The 12,024-nt window shown below is 40.9% G+C and overlaps 1 protein-coding gene across 2 annotated transcripts in view; it reads right to left on the bottom strand.

Moving 5' to 3' along the window:
• LOC135512070 (nuclear protein localization protein 4 homolog) overlaps positions 1–6,989 on the bottom strand; it is a 33,463-nt gene extending 26,474 nt beyond the window's left edge. For both annotated transcript variants that reach the window (XR_010451363.1, XM_064933700.1), the window contains exons 1-2: positions 6,824–6,989; positions 5,081–5,161 (exon numbers count right to left, since the gene is read on the bottom strand). Coding sequence is in view for 1 of the 2 variants with exons in the window: in XM_064933700.1 (XP_064789772.1) it covers positions 5,081–5,161; positions 6,824–6,838 (96 nt within the window). In the remaining variant the exon portion in view is untranslated. The remainder of the gene's footprint in view (positions 1–5,080; positions 5,162–6,823) is intronic.
• Positions 6,990–12,024: the final 5,035 nt, after the last annotated feature.

Below are 12,024 nucleotides of genomic sequence, written 5' to 3'. Positions count from 1 at the left end.
TGTCCCGCTCATTGAATATAGTTGCGGAGAGTCCCTGTAAGCTTCGATTCAGACCATTCAGGCGAGAAAAAAAAACAGATAAGCCAGTAGTGTGAGAAACTGCAAGCGGTCAGACAAGTAAAAATGATGGTCAGTAAAGAATACGTTAACCTCTCTGCGCACGGAACCCGCTAGCGGGCTGAAATTCCACAACATATGGTGATCGCTACATAAATAGTCATATTAAACACTCATGAAAATACAAGTCTCTCACATGTATCGAAAGCCTAGAATCTAGCTTATCCAACTGCGTTGTCAGATTTAAAAAAGGATTTACTGCGAAAGAATACGATTATCCGGTCATGGCTTTTGCGCCATCAGTACAGATACCAACATGAGCAGGAGCTACATTTGAAATATTAGTTGCAATTTTTTTTTAATTTTAGAAGCAATATATGAACATGTAATGTCATAAAATGTGAGATGCGTGTGTCTGCCGCCTCAACAGCCTCATTCATGTGGGTTGGTGAGGGGAGGGCGGGCCCACAACAATGACCAAAGTGAAATGGAGACGGTAGATACAACTGGTCTGTCATAATATAATAGAGACAGATCATAATATATTCAACCTTATTTTCCCTGTACTATATATACATAGTATATGAGTACAGGGAAAATATCTGTTTATTATACCTGTTGATACAGGGCTCATATATGAAACTATTCTAACTGAACATTTTCTTTCACAGTAACACTGACTCCGAATGGGAGTCTTATCCGGTGTCCTGTGTGAATTTCAGTATGCTCTCTCTAATTCTCCCTTTCGGAGGACCTGAGCCCGAGGACCATGCGTCAGGACTACCTGGCATGGTGACTCCTTGCTGTCCCCAGTCCACCTGGCCTTGCCGCTGTTCCAGTTTCAACTGTTCTGCCTGCGGCTATGGAACCCTAAACTGTTCATTTTTTACTCGAGGTGCTGTCCTGTTGCACCCTCTACAACCACTGATCTCTTCTGGCTGTGCTGGGTGGAGGACTGGCCACCCCTCATAGCCTGGTTCCTCTCTAGGTTTCTTCCTAGGTTTTTGCCTTTCTATGGAGTTTTTCCTAGCCACCGTGCTTCTACACCTGCATTGCTTGCTGTTTGGGGTTTTAGGCTGGGGCTATATAAATAGATTTGATAGAGGACTGAGGGTCTTCCAAATATTGAAAGTGTGTAAATAGTTACCCATGTTATTTTGTAAATGTATATTTTTTCATATATTTTTTAATCAATAATAAATAAATAAGTTTTTTTCCCCTCAAATGTATTTTTTTTCCTATCTGAATGTTTGTTTTATCTTGTTCATTTTAAAGATGATACGTTTTTAATTGTTGTATTGTTTTCTTCATTGTTTTATCTAAACCAGGATCTATTGTGTTATATTCTCCTACATTCTATTCACATTTACACAAACTTCAGAGTGTTTTCTTTCAAATGGTACCAAGAATATGCATATCCATGGTTCTGTGCCTGAGCTACAGGCTGTTAGATTTGGGTAGGTCTTCAGGCGGAAATTGCACAAAGTAGGGGGGTAGCTGTAAGAGGTTTTAAGCTCTTCTCAATAAAAAAAAAACATGCCCCTTGATAACCAGCATGTTGTAAAAGCGTTACATGGTCGCTGCCCATATCATTGCATAGCGCAGAAAATACACTAGAGTTTAGGGGCCCTGCTTTAACAAAGTTAACAATTTTCACTGTAGTGTCCAAAGCATCTTTCAAGGGGAAAGGCATTCCCTTGGCAGCAAGAGCCTCTTGGTGGATGCTGCAGTGTACCCAAGTGGCGTCGGGAGTAACTGCTTGCACGTGCAGTACCACTCCACCATGTCTCCCGGTCATGGCTTTTGCGCCATCAGTACAGATACCAACATGAGCAGGAGCTACATTTGGCAACACACGGACTGTTAGTGGAATTCCCGCGAGAGAGTGGGCTCCCTGATCACACCACTCACCAGACGTGTTTCAGTGCCCATGCTGGGGAGCCCACAGAGTGGTGTGCGCTTATGGTCCTGGTACCCAAGAAGAACAAAGACCAGCTGAGGGTATGTGCTGACCTGAGCCCCTTTACTTGCTCTGACTGTCTCACAAGCTCTACCACTTTTTTGAGTGTCAAGTCAGGTGTTAGATAAGGAGTTGTCAGAGAAGCTTCAACTAATATCCCTACGACCAACCTGTCACAGATATATTCTTGATGCTTGGCATTGTCGAAAGCACGACTATGTCGTGTCCATTGAAACAGAACAAAAAGACCTAACTACTTGGTCGCTTCTCTGGCAAACAAACCGATAGAACGAACAACCAAGCCGTCTTGGGTATCAATCCTAAATTTGGGTCGGGACTGTATCTTGTGGAAGGCTGAAATTAATAAATTCATCAAATTAAAATGTTTAATGAAAATATGTAAATCATTATTTGAATACGTTGATAACCAATTGTATAAAAGTGATAAGGCCCTCAAAGCCGGTGTTTGGAGGATATATTGGCGCGGTCAATATATCCGCCAAACACCGGCTTCGAGGGCATTATCACTTAGACATAAGACAGGATACTGTCTTCACTGGACTTGTTACTATGGATGCAAGCAGACTGACTTGTCCAATCACCTTTTGACATCATGTTGAAAAATGTAAGATCAAATAAATAAGTCTCGGAGCAATGAAAAATATTCAAGGTATGAATGTTAAGAATCGCCAGCAATGACAAAAAAAAAAAAATTCCCTAGGGGCACGCACGGGTGCGCCCAAATTAAAATTCCAGGTAACACAGTAAAATATTAAGGGAGCTTATGCAGCCAAAGTGGTAGCACTGTAAATCCCTGTGAGTGTATTTTTGCAAAAAGTCTCGTAAGTAGACTGCTCATGGTAAAAATCCTGTGTCAGCCATACACAGGTCACAAAAATGCAGTTTATTCAAAGCTGAGAAGACAGTGCAGTGCCTTTGTTCTTATGGGCAAGACAACAGTAGTGGTCTAGCCTATATCAGCATAAATATAACAATGACATGCAAAGGGATATAATGTATGAACGCGTCTGGGAAAACCCCTCCCTCCCCGTCTGATCAGACACAGTGCCTCTCTGGGCTCTTCATGCAACTCTCCCTATTACTGACTGATTGGCAGCACATCAGAGGCAGGGAATACAAATTAGACTACTCTTTCCATTGATCTGCAACACATTTCTGTTTTAACTAAAAGACATACATTTTTAATAGGGTTCTGCCGCAGGCAAGGCAACCCTTCTCCACTGTGACCAAACATCCGGTGACTTTTCTTTTTCAGCCACTGATATTGCAATTGAGTTTAATGGGCAATCTGAAATTGGTACATCAATTTGTGACTTAAATGATATGTACCCATTGATTCTTGAAGAATATAATGTATAAATGCTTAATGAGCTTAGTTCAACTATCTTACTCCATCAAAACACAAAATATAAGCTTATTTTACTCACTTGTTTATAAACTATGTAATTGTAAACAAACACTGTGTTGCTTCAAAACATGGTTACCTATAATATTGATGTCATGGATGGATATTCTTTGTATCCATAGCTCGGTTTCTGAGGATCTTGACTGTCATTGATGGCATTAGACACTGGAGCCAGATCAAGGACAGAGCCCCGTATTTATTTAAAAAAAATCCCACTCCTGACTCTACAGTTACCGTCGGGTCTCATGGAGCCAAGAACTTCCTCATGAGAGAAGGGAGAGAGGTGGTGCATTGTGTCTTTTATGAAAGCTCAGTTTATGAATTTGAAAGTGTTTCCATTCTCAAGCCCCATCACTCAGTTCTTTACCAAAACAGTGGTGAGGTGTCGACTTAGTTGTTGTCTGAACTGCTGACTGCCTCTCAGGTATTTCCTTGATTTCCTACCCAATACTGTCTTCACAGTCACTGAGGTCCAGTTGTGGTCAAGACTGGCAGGCAAGCAAGCATGCGGATGTGATACAACAATTTATAAACCACTGTTCAAAGGAATTGCAATAATACACAGCTCTCCCACTCCCTCTAACACCCAGCTCCCTCTCCACATAGGTTCCACAGCTGCACCATCGAGAGCATCCTGACCAGTTGCATCAACGCCTGGTATTGCAACTGCTAGGCATCTGAACGTAAGGCGCTAGAGGGTAGTGCGTACGGCCCAGTTTCCTGCCATCCAAAACCTATATAATAGGCAGTGTCAGAGGAAAGCCCATAAAATTGTCAGAGACTCCAGTCACCCAAGTTAGACTTTTCTCTACTACCGCATGGCAAGCGGTACCGGAGTGCTAAGTCTAGGACCAAACGGCTCCTCAGTAGCTTCTACCCCCAAGCCATAAGACTGCTGAACAATTCATAAAATCGCCACCGGACAATTTACATTGACCCCCCCTCCCTTTTGTACACTGCTGCTACTCGCTGTTTGTTACCTACGCATAGTCACTTCACCCCCACCTACATGTACAGATTACCTCAACTGGCCTGTACACCCACACACTGAGTCAGTACCGGTGCCCCTTGTATATAGCCTAGTTATTGTTGTGTTACTTTTTATTTTAGCCAACTTGGTAAATATCTTCTTCTTCTTGAACTGCAGTGTCGGTTAAGGGCTTGTAAATAAGTATTTCACGGTAAAGTCCACACTTCTTGTATTAAGCGCATGTGACAAATAAAGTTTGATTTGATTTGACATAACACCCACAGGTCTGTGCTGAGCAATGCATTGGATCCTTCCACAGTGGATGGCTCACTCATTAGCTGCACAGTGCACAGGTGAGGGGGAACACTGCAGAAATACTCTCCCTTTCCTGCAGAGCTGCCTACCTCATAAATGAACACTGAGCTTGAGCACAGGCTGGGCACAGGGAGAGAGAGAGTGAGAAAGACAGAGAAAGATGTCAATCTTCTGATGCTTCCTGGCCAAAAGCAGTTAGACAGAATGTGCTATTAATAAGACTACAGAATGACAGAAAGAACCACAAGTTTTCCATGTGTTGTGGAGAGTGTTTGTTTTTGTACACAGCCCAACCATATAGCCTACAATACCATTAAGAGCCCATGTTTGTCTTCATGTCATGTTTCCATACCTTATTGAGGAAAGCGGCTGCTGTCTCTTTCTTGGTGGCGGGGATCTTCTTCATCCCGTTCGGGGACTGAACCCGGATGATCTGTAAATTAGGAAAAATATTACATTTCTCCACATCATAATCTATCATTTCCATTATCTCCTATATTTAGATTGCTTTACAAAACCAAATACATTGGAAAACCATATTGATCAATGACTCAACACCAATGAAAAGATTAGGCAAATTCTCAAAAAGTTCTACAGCTGCACCATTGAGAGCATCTTGACTGGCTGCATCCCCGCATGGTACAGAAACTGCAAGGCACTACAGAGGGTGGTGAGTACGGACCTCTATACCAGGCTGTCAGTGGAAGGGGCAAAGCAATTGTCTAAGACTCCAGCCACCCAAGCCATAAACTGTTTGTTCTTTCTGCTACCGCATTGCAAGCGGTACCAGCGCACCAAGTATGGAACCAACAGGACCCAAAACAGCTGCTACCCCCAAGCCATAAGACTGCTAAACAGCTCATCAAATGTCTACCCGGACTACCTGTATTGACCCTTTTTTGCACACACACACTGGACTCCATCCACACATACTTATTACACTGACACCCCAACACACACTACATATGCCACACACACACACTTTCACATATGCTGCTGCTACTATTCGGTCACCTAGTCACTTTACCCCCACGTTTATGTACACATAGCTACATTACCATGTACCCATGCACATCGACTCAGTACTGGTACTCCTTGTATTCAGCCATGTTATTTTTAACTCATTATTGTTATGCAACCCACTGAAAACAGGACACTGCTGTAACTATTTAGCTAGATTTTTCTGCTAGAGGGTCGTGACAGTGCAGAAATGTGGGTGGAGGGTCGTTGGCACCCGTCGTTCATTGATGTAGTGACACAGTGGTTATAATTAACAAGCAATAATTTGGTTGTGAAGGTGAATTACCTAGTTTAGTTAGCTAAGAATTGTAAAGTACATGATATGAGCAGCTTCTGTTATGGGCTGGCTGGTTTTTAAATAATTGCTGTAGGTATGTTAGTTAGCCGGTTTGTTTAATCTCGGATTAGCAGGGAAAACAACCCTAAACAGTATAACTTAGCTAGCTAACTAACGTTAATTATTTAGCTTGCAAGCCAGCCAACTCGTGACAAAGTAATTAGCTAGCTAGCTAAAACTATTTTTAGGCACAAGTTGAAGACAAGGTCGCTAAGAACACTGACTAGATCATTTTACTTTTAACAAAGTTAGCTAGCTCCAATCACTTCGTTCTTGCAAAAAAAAAAAAAAATGGGGGCCAGGGAATGTTGATAAAAACTTGTTAGCTGCTTAGGTAGGTAGCTAACAACGTCAACAGCAATGTGCCTTTGTCAAAGTGAACGTACACGCATTTTTCAAAACCAATAGTTTACAAAGATAGTAAGTTCCCTAGCAAACACACGATTTAACTACTTTCCTGATAAATAGCTATGATAGGTCAACGTAAACTGAGCCAACGTAACATGTTGGCAAATTTGAAATAATAGATGTCTGACTAACTAGCTAGGTAAGCTATATAAGAGGGAGTTAGCGGTTATCTAGGCCCTGTCAGTCTAGTGAGATGCTAACTATGTTAGCTAGCAAATGGCTAATTCTGCTGCCTCATCACTCCGCTGGTCAGACTTTGATAACGTTAGAGCTAGCTGGCTATCAATCCTAAATCTTTTAGCTTTAACTATAACGCGCTGTCATACTTACAATATTTTCTGCCATGATGTTCGGGTTTGTGGTCCCGATTTATTTCACTGTGTAGCAAAAGAGAACGATACTAACGATAAAATATTTACTGACTGGACAGAATCAACGGAACTCCATTCCACGACTCAAACACCGGGTGTTACACGCTAACAAGTCCGTGCTATAGTGCCCCTCCGCAAATGCCCGAGTGAAAGAGGCATCAATATAAAATCCTTCCGATACTTTTGTTCTGCAGCATTTCCACAGGTTATTGCTCCCTCCTTCACAAAGAATTCTCAACTCCACGATACTCAAAGAAGTTGAGTTGCGAGGCGATTAATTTTGGCGGAGTGTTCCCTACCTGCGACAACAACGAGTCGGTATCAGTCGATACTTGTAAAAATGTCCATTCTTTCATACATTGTAGGGTGAATTCATATCAGAGTGAACATTTTATAAACTGAGACAGCTTCATCCTGAGGCGTTTATTTATTGGTCTGACAAGAGAAAATCAAAACTATTGTTACGACATTTTTTCTTCAGTTTTGATGTTAAGGTTATAAAACTCATACATAATGCACATTGCCAAATTGTAAATCTGCCTACTATGTACTAGTGCATGAAAATACATTTTAAAAAGTTGCCAATATTATGTTTACATTTTGTAATTCGGTCTTTTCTTTTACTAAATAGGGCAGCGTGGATTAGCTAAAGTGGGGCAGTTTTATAGGATTTTCCAATGGAGGAAAGATATCCAGTTTACAATAGGGACCACCCTGTACTTAGGTTAGGCAGGGCTCTGGTTCTTGTAGTGCTACTGTATATCCTGTATTTTTTTCATGTAGTACTGTTATTAGTCCTGTTATTTAATTAAGTTAATTCAGAAAAAGTGGGACACTTTTTGCATTTCCTCTTCTGTAACCTCTTTCCAAAATATTAGCCTGACATGATACATTTATGAAATTATCAAATGTTTCACAAATCACAAAATTGAATCTATTTGTAATTGTAATTGACTATAATAATGGTGCCCCCGTTTGTCTACCCTGCAGTCCCAGTCTACCAAATAAGAACTGAAAATATTTTACTCAATGTACACAAATGGTTGTGTCATGCCTCATGTGAATATGATATCAACATTTGTTTGTTTTGTGTGTGATTAGGAAACATCTTGAGGATTTCAGAAATGTATCATGTGTTGGTTGGGCTAATATGTGGGATAGATGTCGAAAGAGGTTACAGAAGACAGAAATGGGAAATGTGTCCCACTTATTCCAAATTCTCCCTACAGTGTAAATGTTATTTACTTGGGGTGCTGCAAACCATAGTCTTTGATAAACACATAAATCGATGTGACTTCTGTCAAATTGCACATTATTATTTTAAAAAACGACCGATTGCAGCTCCCAAAGAAAAGAACGGTGTTACACAGAACACTGCCTGGACACATTACAAGGTACTGTATATTCATAAAAAAATGGACATCAACTGATACCAACTCAATATAGTCAGAGGTATTGTAAATTAGCCCTCCAACTACTTTTAAATGCTAGTAAAACTAAATGCATACTCTTCAACCGATTGTTTCCCGCACCCGCCCGCACCTTCGTAAAACTGACTATCCAACCGATCCTTGACTTCGGCGATGTGATTTACATAATAGCCTCCAACACTCTACTCAGCTAACTGGATGTAGTCTATCACAATGACATCCGTTTTGTTACCAAAGCCCCATATACTACCAACCACTGAGACCTGTATGCTCACGTTGGCTGGCCCTCACTACATATTCGTCGCCAAACCCACTGGCTCCAGGTCATCAATAAGTCTGCTCTGTAAAGCTCTGCCTTATCTCAGCTCACTGGTCACCCTTGCAACACCCACCCGTAGCAAGCGCTCCAGCAGGTATATTTCACGGGTCATCCCCAAACCCAACACTTCCTTTGGCCTCCTTTCCTTCCAGTTCTTTGCTGCCAATGACTGGAACGAATTGCAAAAATCACTGAAGCTGGAGTCCATATCTCCCTCTCCAACTTTAAGCATCAGTTGTCAGAGCAGCTTACCAATCACTGTACCTGTACACAGCCAATCTGTAAATAGCACACCCAACTACCTCATCCCCATATTGTTATTTATCCTCTTACTCTTCTACATTTGCACACACTGTACATAGATTTTTCTATTGTGTTATTGACTGTACATTTGTTTATGTGTAACTTTGTGTTGTTGTTTTTTTCGTACTGCTTTGCTTTATCTTGGCCAGGTTGCAGTTGTAAATGATAACTTGTTCTCAACAGGCCTACCTGGTTAAATAAAGGTGAAATAAAAATAAAAACTACACTCTGGCAATACTCTTCTTCGATGAGGTTTAACGGCAGTTGGCATCCAATAAATGTTGCATTACGGCCACCTACTAGACTGGAGTATAATTGTTTTATTTTATACATCAACAAATACCCTGTCATCTAACCCTACACTCATGAAAAACCCACCACCCTACTCCACTACCTAAATATATCTAGTCCTACCTCAGGCTAAAAGCCTAAAAGGACGGGACACCACCACTCAACACACCCTGTAACTCTTCTGATGTCAAGTCTTGTATACCCAAATACTTCTCTGCAGCTTCCACCACAACCTCAATTTTCTGTGACTATAAATGCTAAAAATTCAATTTTATTGAAGCATATATCACTTGTTGGCCTACCTACTACTCACAAGAATCCTTTCAGGATCCCTCCACCTTAACCCATCTTCCTCTACTTTCTTCACTGCCTCAGTTTATGACAACGTCTTCAATACTCTAACCCTGGAAACCTCAACCTGCCTCTCTCGCACCAGACATTATTAATCCCCCAGCCCCATGGAAAGTTTGGCTCAAAGTGGAAGAGAGATTGACTTCATCACTACTTGTTTTTGTAAGATATGTTGACATTCTGAATGCACCGAGGTGTCTGTTTAAACTACTAGCACACAGCTCGGACACCCACGCATACCCCAAAAGCAGTGTTGGGGAGTAATGTAAAACCGCTAACTGTAATCCATTACATTTCCAGTAAAAATATTGTAATCAGATTACAGATACTTTTTAAAAAATAGATGATTACTTAAAGGATTACTTATAAATTTAGAAAGGATGTTTGTGAAAAAAATCTTCTCCGTTTTCTCAATGACATTCAAATCAACACAAATGTAATTTTGTTCCACCTGAGCGAGTTTGACCACAAGTCAGAGACCACTATGATGACACACCAAATGTGTTTGATGGATTGCGGGTAAAGAGCAGGAATAGGCTTCTGTAGGCTACAGTCCAAGCTATGTCTTCCAATGGTCAGAGGCAGGTAGTCTAGTGGTTTGAGCATTGGGCCAATAACTGAAAGGTAGCTGGATTGAATCCCCAAATTGACAAAGTAAAAATCGGTCGTTAACTAACTTGCCTAGTTAAATAAAGGTAAAAAAAAATGTAATGGTGCGACTGCTGTCGGTATCTAAATATTATCCAACTTGAATAAACGCTTGGAGGTAAACATGACAGCAGTGTATTCTACTGCGATACTGCTGCTCTCTCATTTAGCTTTTTGCGCCTTACAGATTGCAGTTGTTGTGGATGGCTGTTCACAAATCTAAATGTGTATTTGAACCCAATAATGCTTGAATTCTAGAAGTTTAAGCTGCATATCAACCCTTGTTTTTTAAACCAATGGACAGCCAGTGAAAATGCGCTCTAACAATAGCTGCATAGTGCTGATCCCAGCCTATGGAATAAAAGTGGGGCTTTTATTGCTCACTCTAATTCATGCAGATAAAAAATATAAATCCATAGGCCTAATGGACACATGCTCAATCTCTCACAATTTTTATAGACTTAAATGCACCATCTGTAGTTGGTACATCCATTTTTGGACTTATAAATTATATATATACAGTACAGTACCAGTCAACAGTTTGGACACACCTACTCATTCCAGGGTTTTTCTTTATTTTGTCTATTTTATACATTGTAGAATAATAGTGGAGACATTAAAACTATGAAATAACACATATGGAATCCTGTAGTAACCAAAAAAGTGTTAAACAAATTAAAATATATGTTATATTTAAAATTCTTCAAAGTAGCCACCCTTTGCCTTGATGACAGCTTTGCACACTCTTGGCATTCTCTCTACCAGCTTCATGAAGTAGTCACCTGGAATGCATTTAAATTAACAGGTGTACCTTGTTAAAAGTTCATTTGTGGAATTTCTTTCCTCCTTAATGCATTTGAGCCAATCAGTTGTGTGACAAGGTAGGGGTGGTATACAGAAGATTGCCCTATTTGGTAAAAGACCAAGTCCATATTATGGCAAGAACATCTCAAATAAGGAAATAGAAATGACAGTCCATCATTACTTTAAGACATGAAGGTCAGTTAATCCGGAACATTTCAAGAACTTTGACTGAAATTTTCTTCAAGTGCAGTCACAAAAACCATCCATCGCTATGATGAAACTGGCACTCATGAGGACCGCCACAGGACAGGAAGACCCAGAGTTACCTCTGCTGCAGAGGATACGTTAATTAGAATACTGCACCTCATATTGCAGCCCAAATAAATGCTTCACAGAATTCAAGTAACAGACACATCTCAAGATCAACTGTTCAGAGGAGACTGCGTGAATCAGGCCTTCATGTTCAAATTGCTGCAAAGAAACCACTACTAAAGGACACGAATAATAAGAAGAGACTTGCTTGGGCCAATAAACATGAGCAATGGACATTAGACCAGATGAAATCTATCCTTTGATCTGATGAGTCAATATTTTAGATGTTTGGTTGCAACCGCCGTGTCTTTGAGAGGCGCAGAGTAGGTGAACGGATGATCTCCGCATGTGTGGTTCCCACTGTGAAGCATGGAGGAGAAGGTGTGATAGCGTGGGGGTGCTTTGCTGGTGACACTGTCTGTGATTTATTTAGAATTCAAGGCACACTTAACCAGCATGGAGACCACAGCATTCTGCATCAATATACCATCCCATCTGGTTTGCACTTAGTGGGACTATCATTTGTTTTTCAACAGGAGAATGACCCAAAACACACCTGAGGCTGTGTAAGGGCTATTTGACCAAGAAGGAGAGTGATGGAGTGCATCATAAATTGACCTGGCCTCCACAATCACTCGACCTCAATGAGTGAAGGAAAAGCAACCAACAAGTACTCAGCATATGTGGGGACTCCTTCAAGAC

Source organism: Oncorhynchus masou, chromosome 24 (genome assembly GCF_036934945.1).
Source record: "Oncorhynchus masou masou isolate Uvic2021 chromosome 24, UVic_Omas_1.1, whole genome shotgun sequence".
In the NCBI taxonomy this organism is placed as follows: domain Eukaryota; kingdom Metazoa; phylum Chordata; class Actinopteri; order Salmoniformes; family Salmonidae; genus Oncorhynchus; species Oncorhynchus masou.
This window is presented reverse-complemented; position numbering and strand designations above follow the sequence as displayed.